The sequence below is a fragment of the Myotis brandtii genome, unplaced genomic scaffold (assembly GCF_000412655.1).
Source record: "Myotis brandtii unplaced genomic scaffold, ASM41265v1 scaffold99, whole genome shotgun sequence".
NCBI lineage: Eukaryota > Metazoa > Chordata > Mammalia > Chiroptera > Vespertilionidae > Myotis > Myotis brandtii.
Window position 1 is genome coordinate 697,093 of NW_005372121.1, and position 18,724 is coordinate 715,816.

At 38.6% G+C, this 18,724-nt stretch overlaps 1 protein-coding gene across 1 annotated transcript in view; it reads right to left on the reverse strand.

Annotated features, from left to right (window-relative positions):
- The window catches only part of WDR49 (WD repeat domain 49), a 113,355-nt gene extending 99,472 nt beyond the window's left edge, over window positions 1–13,883 (reverse strand). The window contains exons 1-3 of the mRNA XM_014533560.1: window positions 13,447–13,883; window positions 10,780–10,956; window positions 9,336–9,510 (exon numbers count right to left, since the gene is read on the reverse strand). Coding sequence (XP_014389046.1) covers window positions 9,336–9,510; window positions 10,780–10,956; window positions 13,447–13,860 — 766 coding nt within the window. The 5' untranslated portion in view covers window positions 13,861–13,883. The remainder of the gene's footprint in view (window positions 1–9,335; window positions 9,511–10,779; window positions 10,957–13,446) is intronic.
- Between the last annotated feature and the right edge of the window lie 4,841 nt (window positions 13,884–18,724).

Sequence of the window (18,724 nt, forward strand, 5' to 3'; positions counted from 1 at the left end):
TATATATATATAATTACTAAAGGCAAGAAAATTTTGAGAGGCAGGATAACTCAATACCTTTCTTTTCCTCTAACCTTCTATTGAGTTAATAACAACTACAATTTATTCATTTAAGAGTCTATATTACATTATGTGAATAGCTTAATTTAATATACTTCATATTTACCTCACTATGAAATATATGGCTTAACATGACCAATTTAAAAATAAATTAATGAGATTGAGAGTATTCAATGTGTCTCAAAATATGGCATCCAATCTTCAAAGATTTATTGGCATCCACTATGTGTTCTGTGTTATGACAAAATTAATAAGAGAAGAAGTACACAGTCTGGATGCCCCCAAGCTTGGGATAAAAGATGTAAATCAAAAACTTAAAAAAACCTAATAAAGCGATCAATGGAGTGGTACAGAAAGTATAATACAAGTTCAAAAAAGAACAAAACAGTGTGGGCTTTGGGGTTTAGAAGACATTTGGTGAGTGTTGACAAAAAGATATCATTTCAATCGATGAGAAGTGGTGATAAAGCACATGTATGGAGAGCAAGGTAAACTCCAGAATTTAAAGCTGAAAGAGGACTAATCTACTTTATTTTACAGATGAAGCAATAGAGACCCCGGCGCGTTCAATGATTTGGCCAGTCAGCAACTGATGGTTGTCAGACTCTGCACTGGAGCCCAAGTATTCTGACTCTGACTTTGGTACAGTTTAATGTTACATAACACTTGGCAGAGCTAAAGTACAAATTCAGAATGCAGAGCATGAGCTCCTACCACTGGAGCAGAGCTTCTGAAATTTCAATATGAGTCACCGGGGGATCAGATCGGTGTAAAAATGCAGTTAGTCATTCAGTAAACCTAAGATTCTGCATTTCTATCAAACCCCCAGTTGTTACTGCTAATGCTTGCTAAGCACCACACGTTAAGTAGCAAACACCATAATACATTCTACAGAGTATTGACATTATTTTATACTCCAGAGAATTACTTCATAGCTCCTAAAATTTAGGAGGCCAAATGTCCCTTTGGAAGTCGGATGAAAGCTATATACCCTCTCCACCAGAAAGATGGATATGCACGTAACATTTCATATGAAACACCAGGATTTTAGGAACCTCTCCACCTTCACTCACAAAGCCCACCGTGGTAGATCTGAAGAACTCAGGTGATGAGCCTCCAGCTACAAGGTGATTGTGGGTTGTTGAAACACTTCATTGGCTTTCTCAAGTGATTCTTAAAATTTCAATTACTGATGTTCAGCCTCGTGTTTACCAATTCTAATGTTGGGCTCCTTTTTTATAGCTTCTACTTCTTTAAATGAGTTTAACTGGCCTTTGATGCTAGGTTCTCCTAATCAATGCCTCGGCACAATGTCTAAGAAAAGAGAATGACTGGGGTGGTACAAAGGAGACTCTCAGAAGGGGAACCAAAGAATAGCTGCCTCACTGAGCACTAGGCACACAGAATAATTCACCGAAAAGTGTGTCATGAAATCTGAAGCACCACTAAAGACCAAAATGGTCTACTTCGCCACTCTGCCTGGAATGAGCCTGATTGGTTTATTTCTTGCTCATCTCCCATTATGCAATCTCCCTCATCCTACAAATTCTTTGTAATAATTATTAGGATAGTTTATTGTATGTCTCCCCTGTACTAGGCATCATGCCAGGTGCTTTCATCCTGCGATCATCTTCAGCAGATAGATTATGATGAGGAAATAGACAGTCCAAAGCCAGTTCACCCAAGGGAAGGCAGCTAATTGGAGGTAGAAATGAGATTGAACCCACTCCTGTTTGGTTGTGGCCTCTCTGTTTTGCATTACTGCATCATTCTTTCCCACAAAGCCACACTGCCACATGCATGCAGATCTGAGGTTGTTGTCATTACCAGCTACATTTATGTCCCCCATATTCTCAATCCCAGACCAAGCCCCCACTTTATCTTGAGTCTTCTCTTTCCTGATCTTGTCACTTACCCCCTAGGAACAGTATTTTTATGTCCTCTTTGTTCTCTCTTTATCCTTTTCTTGCATCTACTGCAGCGGTTCTCAACCTGTGGGTCGCGACCCCTTTGGGGGTCGAACGGCCCTTTCACAGGGGTCGCCTAAGACCATCGGAAAACACATATATAATTACATATTGTTTTTGTGATTAGTCACTATGCTTTAATTATGTTCAATTTGTAACAGTAAAATTGGGGTCACCACAACATGAGGAACGGTATTAAAAGGTCGTGGCATCAGGAAGGTTGAGAACCACTGATCTACTGTCTTTCCTTCTAAAAAAAGAAAAGGGAAAAGAAGGGGAAGAAAGAGAGGGAGAAAGAAAGAAAAACGAAGCAAAGAAGGAAGGGAGGAAGGGAGGAAGGGAGGAAGGAAGACGAGGATGCAGAAGTGATCAGTTCCTATGAAGATGCGTCCTTTGAGCCTCACTGGGGAGTATTAATTATAGGAGCATGAAGGTCCCTGATCACCTGCTAACACCACTATTGCTACTTTACTAGAAGTACCAACAGTATAAAATCTGATGACAATTGTTCTCATTAGGAAGCAACCTCACTGAAAATATTCCCTTTGTTTAGAAAAAATCCTTAGGGTTATTGTAACTTGGCTCAGTGAAGCAATATTATAAGATCTAAAGTATAAACCAAATACTACTAGTATGTCTTCAAATTCATTGAACTTCCCTAATATCACTATGGTATAATCAAAGTAAGTTATTTCTACCCAGAAAATTACTTTGTCACATGTTCCCACAATATATCCAAGTATCATCTTCAGCTTTGAGGATATAAAAAAAGTACATTCTGCTCAGGTATTCAAAGTATAGCTTTAAGATTTGAATCTGCAGGTAACCAAGTGACATTTATGGGCCTGTGTGTAGTGTTATATATTGGAGACTCAACAATTCACACTGTATTTCTAAAGCAAGAGAGAACTTGTTTCTGATTAAATTGTAGAATGCCAGACCTCCTGAGAATGCCTGAGTAAAAGGTGAGAGTAAAGCCATTTCCTTAAAATCAAATTATCTGATAGATAAAAATGTTTTCCTCCTTCTTAAAGATAGAAAAGGAAATAATAGGTTATGATCTTTTTAAAATATCAGGCTAGGGAATGGGGTGAGCTGATTAAAAATAAATTATTTGCTTTTAATATTCTTGCTGAGTTTGGGGATTGATAGAGGAAAAAAATTAATTTCTGTTAAAAAACATAACACAGACTCATAGATACAGAGAACATTTTGATCGTTGCCAGATGGAAAGGGAGGGTGAGGGGATGGGTGAAAAAGGTGAAGGGATTAATAAGTACAAATTGGTTGTTACAGAATAATCATAAGGATGTAAAGTACAGCATAGGGAATATATATCTATCTAATAATAAGATAATATGCAAATTGTCGGGATGCTGTCATGTAACGACCGAGCAGGCTGCGTCCTCGCCCCCTGCACTGGCCTGGAGACATAAGGCTCGCATCCCAGGGGTCTGCAGGTGTGCGGAGAGGCCCCTCCACCACGTGCCCAGCCGGGGGTCCGCAGGCACGCAGAGGTCCACAGGCCTCTGCCGCAACCCGGCCCAGGAGTTCGCAGGCCTCCCCCGGCTCCTGCCTACCTCTTTGGGGCAATCCACTGAGAAGCCCTGGATGGGTGGGCGGGGCCTACCTCTTTGGGGCAATGGATTGCTGGGCTCCCACACTGTGAAAGGGCATAGGCCATGCTGGGGGACCCCTCCTCACCCCGAGTGCACGAATTTCATGCATCAGGCCACTATATATATAAAAGACTAATATGCTAAGTGTTCCTCCTACCGTCCAATGGTCACTATGACATGCAGTGACCACCGGGGGCAGACGCTTAACGCAGGAGCTGCCAAGCTGCAGTGACTTGGCAGCAGTGATTCTCAGGTGACACACCCCAAAACAAGAGAGGAGGGAGCCTGATTCCTCGAGGGCTACACAATTCCACTTTTGGCCGTAGGTTATGTTGTTGCTGGGATACTGTCGGCCCTGAATCTGGTTTACTGCACACTTGCATTTGCATTCCACACCCTGTACCACAGCACCTTTGCAGAATGCCCTCTCGCACTCCAGGACCTCTTGGGGGATGTTGGAGAGCCAGTTTCAGCCTGATCCCTTCAGGCCAGGCTGAGGGACCCCACCTGCCAGAGGGACCCCTGCTCACTCCGCAGACACCGGGGAGGGACCACGGGAGGTTGGCTCCAGGGTGTGTCCAGCTCATCTCACCCAGTCCCGCCTGCTGGCCACCTTCTAATTAATTTGCTTTCAATGTGCACGAATCCGTGCACCGGGTCACCAGTATCTATATCATAAAAGGCCTGTGGTCATCACGTCGTAACACAGAACAACCAATGACCAGACTCAACAGGAGGCATACACAGGTGGGTGGGGCTGCAAGCGTGGCAAGGCGTGTGTGGGTGGGCAGGACTGCGTGCATGGGCGGGGCTGCAAGCACAGCGGGAGCGCGGGTGGGTGGGGCCACATGATTTCTCGTGCTGGGCTTCTAGTAGTTAATAATATTCTAATAACTATGTATGGTGTCAGATGGGTACGAGATTTATCAGGATGATCACTTAGTAAGTTATATAATGTCTAATCACTGGAGTGTGCACCTGAAACTAATATAATATTATATGTTAACTATAATTGAGAAATTAAAAAATGATTTTTAAAAAAGACAATACACCAAAAGAAGCACAAATAATAAAAGACTAATTAATTTGACACTAAAATTAAAAACTTGTTTTTATAAAAAAATACCATAAAACAAAATGAAAAATATGCCTCACACTGAGAGAAAATATTTGTAACACACATAACTGACAAAAAAGAAGCACAAATCAATAAGAAAAAGAAAAACAATTCAATAGAAAAATATGCCAGGTAATTCACAGAAGACAAATTCTAAATGGCCAATAAACTTATGACAGATGTTTTATCCTCACAAGTAATCAGGAAAATGCAAATTAAAACTACAGTTGATGAATGTATTTCACACTCATCAGATGGGCAAAATGTAAACATCTAACAATTCCAAGGTTGATGAGGATGTGGACAACCAGGATCTCATATGCCTGCTGTTGAGAGTGTAAACTGATACACCAGTTTGAAGAACCATCTGGCAACAGATGGCCAAGTTGTGCATAACTGTATGTGGCAGCCCTGGCAATTAAAGGTAGGTGAACTCAAACCCACAACACAGCAAGTCCACCCCTAAGCATGTGAGCTGAAAAGACTCCATGTATGTGCATGAGGAAACATGTAAAGAATGTTCTAGAAGCATGATTTGTACTGGCAAAAAAAATGGAAGCTCCTTGTATGTCCATCAACAGGAGACTAGATAAAGGGTAGAAAAATCTACAACTTGAGAAATACTGGGGGAAATCCATTTAAATCAACACAGATTTACCTCACAACATGGAGTAATACAAATTGCAGGAGAATGCAAGCAGGGTGATACAGTTATGTAAGGCTTAAAAACACACAAAATGATACCACATAGCATTTAGTGATAAAAACGCATGTGGTCAAAATAGAAGAAATGCATGAAAAATAAATTTGTGTTAGATAATATTTTGAGGGAGAAAAAGACAACCTGATAATGTCTGTCCATTAAGATGCTAACTTTCAACTTTTCTGCTCTCTGCCATTTAGAAAACATTAAGGAATCTACCATCCATCCTTGTCCTCACATGTGCCAAAATGCCCTTGTATCATAGCAATTAGGTAATGTGAGGAAAGTGATTTGAAAATGAAAAATTGTACCTAAAAACTAAGTAAGTAATGCTATTAGGTGCACTTAGAGTGAGCTAGAACAAGACCACTCTCTGTCAGTTGCCAACAGGTAGATCTGAAGCAGGGTAAAAACTGGGCCATGTCTAACTAGGAATTCTTATCATTCTCTGGGCTTTTACTTTATGAGTCATGTGACTTGGGAAAACACCCTGCCTTGAACTTCCTTTGATGTTCTCTTATTTGAGAGAGTGTATTTTCAGTTGCATTTCTTATTTTGAAGTTGGAGTCCCATTCTCTGAGACCACCACGGGGCTCTCTATATTCTGAACAACTACTATTTAAAAGAGGAAAGATAGAAACAACTCTCTTCCATTTTTAAAAATCAAAGTGCATCTAATTCATCACTGGTAAGCAATTTTTAAAACAATGCAATTCATTTAATGATTTTACAAAATGCTGATTAGATCCATGTTCATGATACAAACGGACCTTCCCCTTCCGTCATGCCTCAGGACAAGCTGCAGGGAGAAACCTCTTTTATTCAAACCTAGGCAGCCAGCTTGCAGCTGGTTTCAACTGCTTTGAACGCAGCGAGGAGGCTGGCAGGAAAGGCGGGTGTTCCCGCTAACTCAGTGGTGCACCATCTTTTTGTCCGGAGGACTGATTTAGACACAGCCAAGTGGAACAACATACAAGCAAGACACTAAATCTGATTCCAAACCTAGTCCCTATCAATTATGAAGGCTCCCTGAGGAAACGGCCTGGCATCCGTATTCTAAATTCTCTGGCACAGCGCCATTAATTAGCACAGCAATTAGGGATGTCGCTATCAGTTCAAACTGTTTTGTATCTTCTCCTGGCCGTGGTCAGACAAAGGTGGCAAAACACAGTTCAATGTAATAAAGAATCCGTAGTTTTTATTGTTGGCTGTTGAATGCTCACTCTTTCAACAGCTGCACCTCCATTCTGTGGTTTTCAATGATACTGACTACAGGAGAAGGCAATTATTTGGGACCAAAAAAAAAGGAAAATTCCCTGAGATTTAAGACATTTATATCTTGCCACTATTGCCTGAAATCTCTGTACCTACTTTGCAAGCATTTCAGGATGTAATTATTTTTCCATTAAAATGTGACACAGAACCCCTCAGACAAGATGAAAATATTTTCTACCTCAAAGCGTTAAATAAGAAGTCGGAACCTTATCCTAAAGCACTAAGCTAATACTCTTATGTCGGAAACTGAGTTTTTCCTTTGACATTTCAGTTTTATAGATATTCTATCCTTAGCTTCAGTGAAACATTATTAGCCTGCGTGCTCAAGTATTTCTTTTCTTAATTGTACATTTTGTCCTCACACTGAGAAGAAAATCAGCAAAAAATAGTTCTTGAGGAGTTCTAAGGATATCAATTCATGCTGCTGGGGTAAAAAAAATATCAAATGAAAGCAGCCAATGTTTACTTGCTCCTGAGAGAGTAAGTCTTGCAGACCAAAGGAGCATAGTCACTAGGAAGCCATTGTCCCTATATTGGACTCCAGCCCCCCTCACTCCTCCCTGCTTCCTCCCTTCTCCTCATATATTAAGTTTTTTGAGAGTCAAGCCTATAATTAGTCTTAATTCTACAGTCTCCAATGCCTAAGGCAATTTTAAAGCACATAAAAGATAAATAATTGTTGATTGATTGACACATGAAGTCTACAATTTAAATAAACTGGCCAAAGTAAATATGTTTTCTCAGCTATTCTTCTAAAGAATGTCCACTTAGTTACAATGAATTTTGATTCAAAAGCTATGAAATTACATGATCCAAGCTAGATAGCAAAGATCCATACTATTTTTCACATATAAAACTTTTCTTTAACCATTTCCTAATTGCAGTGACTTAGAGGCTAAACTCTAAAGTTGGATTCTTCATGTTTTAAACAGGATTCTCTACTGTTGATACTAAACTAAGTTCCAATGTTCTCTTGTCAGTAGATAAGAAAACTAAAGATAAGAAAGCATACATCGTAAACAAAATGAGCGATGAATTCACATGGCCCAAGAGAAAAGTTCTTTGTCCTTCAACTTAACAGACAAATACTCATGAGCAATTTACTTCACCAACAGGGTTGCTTTTTGAAAGGTTTAAATGAAAGAGTGACAGGGTTTAGAGTGAGAACTTGACATTCTTCCCCTGAGCATAAAAGTGATACTTAAACAATTATTCATGTTCAGAAAAAAAATCTCAATTTTAAAACCATGCTTGGTACATCCCCAACCTTTTCAAAAACAGATTTCTATTAGCTACTTCTCTGTATTATCCATATTAATTTAAGGTCATTGGGGCTCAAATAATACACTAAACTTCAGGAAACCTACCACAAGTAGATTTTAAGAACTATGACTGTATTATCATAGTCTATCTAGTCTTTGGTTTATGTATTAAAATATCATGCTTGTTTGGAAGCAGCTTCAATAGCCCCTTACAGTTTCTAGTACTGTGATTTTTGTTTCCATTTTATGAAAATGTAACACACAATTGTGTGCCTGTCACACACAGTTGATGACCAAAAATAAATAATTAAATAACATATTTGGTTTTTTCCACTATTAATATCCTGCCATAATTAAAGGATGGGTAGAAGGTACCAAAGACATGGTATGATTTATACTGAAGGAAAATGCGCGATCAATAGTTTTTCCTATGAAATATTATTATTGTGGGTCATGCATTAAAGAATCACCAACCTCCTAAAACCCAAAAAGTATAAAACTACCATAAGCGCCAACGGCTGGGTCCATTTTGACTATTCTTCAAAGCAAATTAGAACTAGACCTACAATGCAGCCAATGAGAGTGTGAGTTTCCATTCCTCTCCGTGGGCATTATTTAGTGTAGCAATTTAGTGATGAGAAAATTACCATAGTCCTCAGTTTCTGGACCCAAGGAGATATTAGAGTGGACGTCGCACATCTGGATCTTGACCATCGGATGCAAATTTCGTAAAAATGAGGCATATTGTGAAACTAAGAAACTCATTGGTGACTAGGTTTGTGAAAGTTCTGGCTTTCTCTAGTTTCTGTTTTATAACTAATCCTATCACACACAGAAATGTCACTTAAGATCAGAGAAACTCAGTCACTATATCAAAAAAGAGAAAAAGGTAGAAAAGGTAATTAAGAAGTTTCCATTTTGAAGGCAGTCAAACTAATATATTTCCCGTGAGAGCATAAAGGAAACAAAGGAGTGGTTTTGAGGGGATTTGTTAAATCCTTTTATTAAGCATCTTGAAGCGACTAGATGAGACCAGGTAGGATCAGAGTAGTGTCGAAGTTAAATGGATTTTGTGGCAATTTTCTCCCTTCTCTTGAGATGTTTTGAGTGCACAGTTCACCTGAATTAATTATATGAGGCATAATTTAGAAGGAAATAAAAGAAAGGGTCCTGCCAGTATGCAAGGAATAGCAAAGAGTCCAGGACAAAATCTCCAGAGAACTAATTACTGGTGTCTAAATTTGAACATTTTGTGTGAAACATTTTCATCAAAGAATATAAACGAAGAAGTTGAAGCTGATCGTTTCATTCATTACTACGGAAATGCAGTACCTTGCCTGACCCACTCTCCACGATGAAGTTTGTGCTCTAACGTATAGCAACACTTGTGATATCCAGAAAGCAGTTCTGCCCAGTTAATGGTCACAGTGGCTTCTTCATTTTCACATGCACTAGCGGGACGCTCAAACAGGGAAATCAAGGCTGTCGTGAAAACAATGGCTTGAACCTTGAGAGGAATATTGAAAGAGAAACAAACATGGGCAGAGAAGTTGTTGCAAGAAAAAAAATCTACATTCTTTAACATTAAAAAATTGATATTGAATCAATAGGAAGTTCTTCAATATTATTTAAAAGATGCAAGCAGTTATATTAAAAGACAGAACAACTACAATGTTAGTAAGGCAATTACCAAGGGCGGTTCATTTACTTTTATGATACACTCATCATTAATAACAGTAAGAATAAAAATCTTTGACAATTATAAAAGGAAATTGTTCAAATTAGACTACTTAAGAGTTCACAGCCATATTCTAGTGTCATTCAGTAGATAATAATTTTACAGAGATCGGGTGGAATTTGATAGGAAGTCAGAAATCATTGCCTCCCTGTCTGGGTGTCTGTGCTGCCTCTTTAATGCATCTATCCTTTGTTAAATGTAGAGGAAATGATCACTTTCCAGGAGGCTGGTACTGAGAAGCCTGAAACCTTATGAATAAAAATCAGAATAAGGAATTTGAAAGAGTTATGAGAGATAACTTTAGTCATTTGATATTAAGTGTTTATTAATATTGGAATCTAAAAGATTATAAGCATCTAGACCAGGTGGTGTTGCTCAATGGCTGGGCATTGATTCCTGGTCGGGGCACATGCCCAGGTTGTGGGCTCAATCCCCAGTGTGGGGCATGCAGGAGGCAGCCAATCAATGATTCTCTCTCATCATTGATGTTTCTATCTCTCTCTCCCTCTCTGAAATCAATAACAATATATTTTTTAAGATTATAAGCATCCTATGGTGAAAAAAGAAAAAAAAATTCTAAATATGAAAATTGAGATTATACATAGTCAAGAAAACCCACAATGGAGATTGCTTGTTATAAGCAAGAAGAGAGGCCTTGGCTGGTGTGGCTTAGTTGGTTGGAGTGTCATCTGATACATCAAAAGGTGGCAGGTTCCATTCTCAGTCAGGATACAGACCCAGGTTGCAGGTTTAATTCCTGGTCGGGGCATAGGCGGGAAGCAACTGATAGATGTCTCTCTCTCTCTCTCTCTCTCTCTCTCTCTCTCTCTCGTCAATCAATAAATAAAAACTTAAAATAAAAAAAGAAGAGAAATTGTGATGACCTAATCCATTTTTTTCCATGTCCATCGTGTGTGGTCTTATAATCTATAACGCAGTTCAATTAGAAGGTCACACTCATTGCATTCTATTTCTATATGTAGCTACTGTTTGATAATTAAATAGAGGAGTGTTCAATCTTATTGTTCCCTTACTTACCTTTCCAGTTATGTCCCCAAAAGACAGAATTGATTCATTGGCATCAAGAGGGTCATACCAATAATCCATGCAAATTGGTGTTCCTTTCAGGCCTTGGAGTTTATATTGACAAGGAAATTGTTCTTTGGACAGCAGATCATAAAAACAAATCTCTTTCCTTGTAAAAGCCACCGCTATCTAAAGAAACAATGTAGAAAGTCAGAAAGCATATCTGATGGATTTAGTGAAATCAATATGCAAAGCAGACATGCAAATCTTAGCACCAAATCAGACATAATTCCCGAAGTATTCTTAAGGGCATTACATAAGTATTGCATAGTGGCACAAATGTGTTTTGTTCTAACTTTAGACAGTAACCAAGAAAAAATATTTGCCATTGAAGTTATTTGAACATTCTTTCTTTATTCTTACTTCATACACCCACCAACTTCTAACTATGGGAACAAGATGACTAATCACAAAACAAAGACACAGAGAACTACAGGTTCACACAGTCATAACAGAAGCTTTACAAACCATGTTTTACAAAGCCAGCAGAAGCTGTCACAAAACTCAATTGATAAAAACCTGGTAAGAAGCCTTCCTAAGCCAGAATCTATTTTTAAAAGAGCAAACAAATTTTTCAATAAAATTGACAAAGCTTACCTAAACTAATCCAAGAAATAAAAGAGAAAAGATACACATTACTAAAATCATAAATAAAAGAGTGGATATTACTATCAACTTGATAGAAATAAAAAAAGGATTATAAGATGATACCATGGCCCTAGCCCAGTGATGGCGAACCTTTTGAGCTCAGCATGTCAGCATTTTAAAAAACCCTAACTTAACTCTGGTGCCGTGTCACATATAGAAATTTTTTGATATTTGCAACCATAGTAAAACAAAGACTTATATTTTTGATATTTATTTTATATATTTAAATGCCATTTAACAAAGAAAAATCAACCAAAAAAATGAGTTCGCCTGTCACCTCTGACACGCGTGTCATAGGTTCGCCATCACTGCCCTAGCCAGTTTGGTTCAGTGGATAGAGCATTGGCCTGTGGACTGAAGGGTCCCAGGTTTGATTCTGGTCAAGGGCACATACTTCGGTTGGGTTGCAGGCTCCTCCCTGGCCCAGGCCCTGGTCAGGGTGCATGCAGGAGGCAACCAATCAATGTGTTTCTCTCACATCAATATTTTTATCTGTCTTTCCCTCTCTCTTCCACTTTAAAACAATCAATGGAAAAATATCCTTGGGTAAGTGTTAAAAAAAAAAAAGAAAAAAAATACCGTGAACAAATACATGGCAACAAATAACTTCAATTAAATGAACAAATTCATAGAAATACAAAAATTACCTAAACTAACTCAAAAGACATAAAAAACTCGGCAGGCACACAATGAAAGACTAAATTAGTAATCAAAAAAAATTCTAGTCCCAAATGCTTCACTAATAAATTCCACAAACATTTAAAGAATCAACACTAATCTTTCTAAATCTCTTCCCCCCAAAAATAGAAGTGGAGGAAAGACTTCTGAAAGCATTTTATAAAAACCAATATTATCATAATACCAAACCACACAGAGGAGAAAATGTGTAGAAAAAAGAAACATAGCAACTATTCACAATGTTTGAAATTTATTTGGATCTTGGTTCAAACTAACTGTCAAACAATAAACTATTAAAAACAATAAGACGAGGAGAGACCAAGATGGCGGCATAGGTAAACACCGCAGACTGCTGCCGCAAACAACCACTTCAAAAATACAACTAAAAGACGGAACGGACATCACCCAGAACCACAGGAAGGCTGGCTGAGGAGAGACTCTTCAACTAGAAGGAAAAATAACAGCACACCGAGGCTCAGACAAACAATAAACTATTAAAAACAATAAGACAAGGAAATATGTACATGACTGGATATTTAATGATATTAATGGATTATTGCTATTTATATTAAATGTAGAGTGGTGTTTTGGTTATACTAAAAAGAAACACATTTTAAAAATACCAAATATTTGCAGATTAAATGATTGAATGTTTTGGATTTCAAAGAGGGGAGGTATAGATGAAACAAGATTGCATGTGAATTGGAAAATGGTTAAGGGTGAATATTGGTTCTTAATACTATTATTCATGCTCGTGTGTGAGTTTAAAATTTTTAAAGTGAAATTTACCATCTACTTAATATAAAATACTAACATGAATTCTTTAAGCTGCGTCCTCTCACAAACTGATTTTCCTTTCAGTATGTTACCTTGCTCGCAGGCATGGCTATAGAAAGATATTTGGAGTGAGTGGACCCTACACATCAGAGTTAAGAAACTGATTAGTACAGTGGTCAAAATCATCAAAATGAGACAAGCAGTTCCCTGTAATTGCACTCAGCTGTGCCACGCATTGTATAGCCTCTCAGTTCTGCATATAATGCAGCATGACCACAGTGGAGACAAAGCCAAGCATCTGAATCATCAGCCGTGTCATTTAAAGGCACACAAGAGAACAGCTTGGAAAACAGAGTAGCTCCCTTGGCTCTACTTGTATTCCCTCCAGGTCAGGTTAGAGGCACAAAAGAGTAATGCTCTGTTGCTGCTGGTGTTACACTTGACATTGATCTGGAACCCTGTCCCATCATGTGTCCCCTTATACAAGCAATAAATTTATGTATAAAGACTTTGTACCTTGTTTACATTTTCCAGAGAAACCAGACTTGTCACCCACAGGTGTTTAAGCTTGGTGGCATCTGACGTGATGGGGAATGTTTTTTGCAGCTTTAAATTCTCTCCCCAGATTCCTAATGAACCTTCCTGACTGATGGTCAGATAACGACTTGAATTCTTTAAGAAAATGACTTTTTGAATGGTGTCCTTGTGTTTCCCTGGGAGGAACTTAAGGTCTTTCCACTGGGGAACCGCAGTCGCCTTTGCTCGTTCGTCGTTTTCATAAAGTGTTAACAGCATAAATGAAGTCAGCTTGTCCCAGTTAATGAAGCCATCTTGGGCCACATCCACTTTGTCAAAGAACTTCCCGTATTCCTCCTTTGTGCCCCAACCAACAATCTCTGTCATCCTCTGCATAAACTCTTCTCGAGACATACAGATGGTTTGACCTGGCTCTAGGGGCTAGAAATTGGGATAAAAAGAAGACAGCAGTGAAAACATCCTAAGTACCAGAGTGTTGTGCTACACTCCACCCCCAAGGTGGATCTAATCAGTGATTCTTCCAAGATACAAAGAAAAATGTCTTTTACTTTATACTTAAGTGACTTGGGGTGGGGGAGCAAATAACTGATAGTGCTATAAACAGACATCCTCAATAACATGTGTCCCTGTAAGTGGAAGAGGGAGGCAGGAGAGTCAGAGATTAGATATGATGGTGGAAATGGGGGTCAGAGTGATGCAGGGCTATGTATTAGGGACTGTGGGCAGCTTCTAGAAATTGAAAAAGGCAAGGAAACAGATTCTCCCCTAGAGCCTATAGAAGGAAGACAAGTCTGACATCACCTTGATTTTAGCCCCATAAAACCCATTTTGAAACTTCTGACCTCTAGAACTGTGAGAGAATAAAGTTGTGTACTTTAAGCTACTAAACTCATGATAATTGGTTATAACATCCATAGTAAATTAACTCAGTGATTTACAGAAAATGGGTGAATCCCTAAAGAAAGTTTAGCACAACCAGTAAAATTATACAACAGTGGAACTTTAATTCAAGGGCAAGTAGTCCACTTCTATAAATACGCACAAAGAACAGTAAACACATATACAGTTGACTTTTGTTATTCATGTTAGTTATGTTTTATGAAGTCTCTACAAACACTAAATCAGCAGATATTCAACCATTGATTCTAGGGGAAATACAGGGTTAGGCTTCTTTGAGCCTCTGGTCACAGTATTTTCATCAACTGATCAATTCATAATTTTGTTTTATGTGTGTTTCTGTTGAAAGACACCTTATTTAATCTATATTATTAATTCACTAACATTGAATTCATGGCCAACAGCACTATAACTCATGACTGAATGAAATTTATCTAGCACAGGTATTTTCTTCATAAGGCACATCACAGCCTTCTTGCACTTAGAAACACTAGATAGCACTTCAGCACTGCTCTGTGGGGCCATATAAAGAGTGAAATAAACCAACAAAAAACACAAAATGCAAAAAACTTGGCAGTAAATACACCACAAATAGGATTCTTGTTTATGGTAAGAGAATTGAAATAAGAAGGCAGAGTACAGTATTATCTTCTTTGACCTCAGCCTGGAGTATGTACATTGGAAGTTTTTTGCTATTCTTCATATGTCTGTGAATGTTCATAAAATTGCCTTAGGTATTGATTTTGACATTACAAATAAGTTTTAGCAAGTAGGCAAATTCACAAATACAGAATTCATGAATAATAAAAATCATCCATATTTCAAGAAAGTACATAGCTTAATATTGGTAGGTTATTTAGTGTATTGAGACTCATGATGAGAGAATCTACTTTTCCTATTAGTTCAGAGCCAAAAAGTAAGGGTTGACAGTTAGCTCTGGGAGGCAGCCTATTATAGAGCAGGTCAAACAATTGTAGATTTAATCCTGACTCCGTCAGAAATTGGGGAACTGGTTGGGACGGCCCCGGTGAGGTTGTAACGGCCCCAGTGAGGTCGGGATGGACCCGGTGAGGCTGAAACGGCCCCGGTGAGGTCAGGACGGCCCTGGTTAGGTTGAAACGGCCCCGGTGAGGTCGGGACGGCCCCGTGAGGTTGAAACGGCCCCGGTGAGGTTGAAACGGCCCTGGTGAGGTTGAAACTGCCCCGGTGAGGTCGAGACGGCCCCGGTGAGGTCGGGACGGCCCGGTGAGGTTGGGACTGCTCCAGTGAGGTTGGGACAGATAATGGGGACCAGTATAGACTGATGAATAGGGGTAGATGCAGAGGCAGAGCAACATTGAACAGACTGTCAAACTACAGTGGGAAGCCTGGGGAGGGTTTGGGGGGGGGTTAAGAGATCAACCGAAGTGTAATACTCTTTGTAATACTTCAAGAAATAAAAATTATTTTAAAAAAAAGAAATTGGGGAACTATTGGGAGGCTACATCACTGCTGAACCTTAATTTCCCCATCTATAAAATGAATATGGCAATATCAGTCACAAGAAAATTGTTATAAAGATTAACTGACATATCAATAGATGCATAAAAAGTGTTTGACAAAATTCAATACCCATTCATGATAAAAATTCTCAGTAAACTAAGAATAAAAGAAAACTTCCTCAACTTGATAAATAATATCTGCAAAAAAACATACAATATGCATAATGGTGAGAAAATTTAAGTTTTTCTACTAAGATCAAGTACAAGGCAAGAATGTCCACTCTCATCATTGGTCTTCAACATCATACTGTAAGCTCACTTAATACAATAAGAAGATGCCATGGTCATCTATGTAGAATGTCTGAAAGAATCAACAAACTCCTGAAACTACTGAGTGATTACAGCAAGGTTGTAGGATATAAAACTAATATACAAAAGCCAATGGCTTTGAATAAATGGAATGAACAAGCAATGAACAAATGGAATTTGATATTAAAACCATAATACCATTTACATTACCATCCACAAAAATAAAATCCTTATGTATAAATCTAACAAAATACATATGTACAAGATATATCTGATAAAAACTACAAACTTTTGATTAAGAAATCAAGAACTAAATAAATGGAGAGTACTTGTTCAAGAACAGGAAGATTCAAAATAATCCAAAGATTCCATGAAATCCCAATCAAAATCCCAAAAACTTATTTTGTGGATAAAAAACCTGATTCTAAAGTTTATATGGAAAGGCAAAAGACCCCAACAAGCTAATAAAATATTAAAGGACAAGAACAAAGATGGAGGACTGACTGCTCAACTTCTAGACTTACTATAAAGTTATAGTAACCAAGACAGTCTAATATTGGCATAAGAATCGACAAATAGAAGACCTTATCTTCTCTAACCAAGGACACTTGAGAACAAATGGTTTATACCTCTTCTCCCTAAGCAGAGAATACATAGCTTAAATCATCATGGTTGGGGAGATAAAAAACAGAGACCCAATTAATGCCACTTGTGCTAGCTAAAACCAAGGACAGATAAAGTCAGGGGAACAAATAACAAAAACCTATTTAGAGCCAGACAGATCAAAGATAAAAGTAAAACAGTAAAGGGGACCAAAGAAAAATCCCAAACTCCCCAATTTTATTATCATGCTAAAAACATACCTGGAAAGCTGATGAATATTCTACTGAAACCCTCCCTGTGAAAAACATACCTGGAAAGCTGATGGATATTCTACTGAAACCCTCCCCTAAGATTCTCACCCACAGAAAAAAGATAAAAACTTTCAAGACAGACCCAGTGTGGTCTTGCTTGAAAGCATGCCCATATGCCTTTCCTGGCCTGAACTTTTTACGTCCTCCTAATTCTAAGAGTCTCCTGAGACTTGGAACTAGGAGAGCAATGGGCAATGGCAGCTTGTCCTGCGCTTACCCCCTGACTCTGTCTTCAAGGCCCCTTTTTTCTCTAACTTTCCAGCTAACAGCAGCCCCACCTTGGCTCACTTTTGTCACTGTGACCTCCACTTCCCAGTGAGCTAACAGCATCACTTCTTTCCTATAATGTTTCCAGGGGGCCAAAGCACAGCACCACCTAGGTTCTCTCCTGTTGCTTCTTCTACCCTAAGTCTTTCCTTTGTTTCATGTCCTCAGCTTTAAAAGTGTAGAAGCATCGAACAGATCGTCCAACCTCAGAGGGAAGGAAGGGAGGAGGAGTGGGTACGAGATCAACCAAAGGACTTGTATACATGCATATGATGAGCATAACCAATGGACACAGGCAGTAGGGGGGTGAGGGTATGTGCTGGTGGATGGGAGCAGCTGGGGAGAGGTCAATGCGGGGAAAAAAGACATATGTAATACTTTAAACAATAAAGAATTAAAAAACAAAATATCCTCATAATCACCTGGACTTGTGTTGTGAAATCTTTCCTGCATGAAGTCAAGAACCCACACACTATAGGCCAGCCTGAAGCAGACTGGCTCTGGCCCAGTCCTCATCCAGTCACAAACTGATGTTTGACAAAGGAGAAAATACAATGACAAAAAGATAATATTTTTAACAAATGCTGTTTGGATAACTGAACATCCACATGATAAAAAATGAATCTAGACAAAGACCTTATGTCCTTTACAAAAATTAATTCAAAATGAGTCACAAACCTAAATATAAAACAGAAAACAATAAAACTCCTGGAAGAGAACATAGAAGCAAACCTAGATGATCAGTGAGTGTGGTGATGACGTTTTAGATGCAATATAACAGGAGGCATGAATCATGAAAGAAAGAATTTATAATCTGGACTTCATTAAAATTGAAAACCTTCTGCTCTGTAAAATACAATGTCAAGAGAATGAGAAGACAATCATAGACTAAGAGAAAATATTTTCAAAAGATATATCTGATAAAGAACTCATTCAAAATATGAAGAATTCTTAAATTTCAACAATAAGAATAACAGCTCTATTAAAAAGTAGGCCAAAGACCTTAATATATTTCCTCAGCAGTGGCCAGATTATTATGACCACCTGACATTTGTAGGCAAATTAGCTGTACACTGCATCGTATGGAATATGGAAGCCGAAGGCCTGTTCGAACACCTTTGCTGTTTGCAGTTACCAAGATAAAACGTCTCCAATTCGCACAGGAACACAAGGATTGGATAGTCAAGCATTGGAAAAAAGTCATGTGGTCCGATGAATCACGTTTCCAGTTGCATCATGCAGATGGCAGAGTGAGAATTTGGCAGAAACAGCATGAAAGCATGCACCCCGCATGCATGAGTACAACCCTTCAAGCTGGTGGGGGCAGTGTTATGGTTTGGGGCATGTTTTCCTGGCATGATTTGGGCCCTTTAATTCGTGTGGAACAAC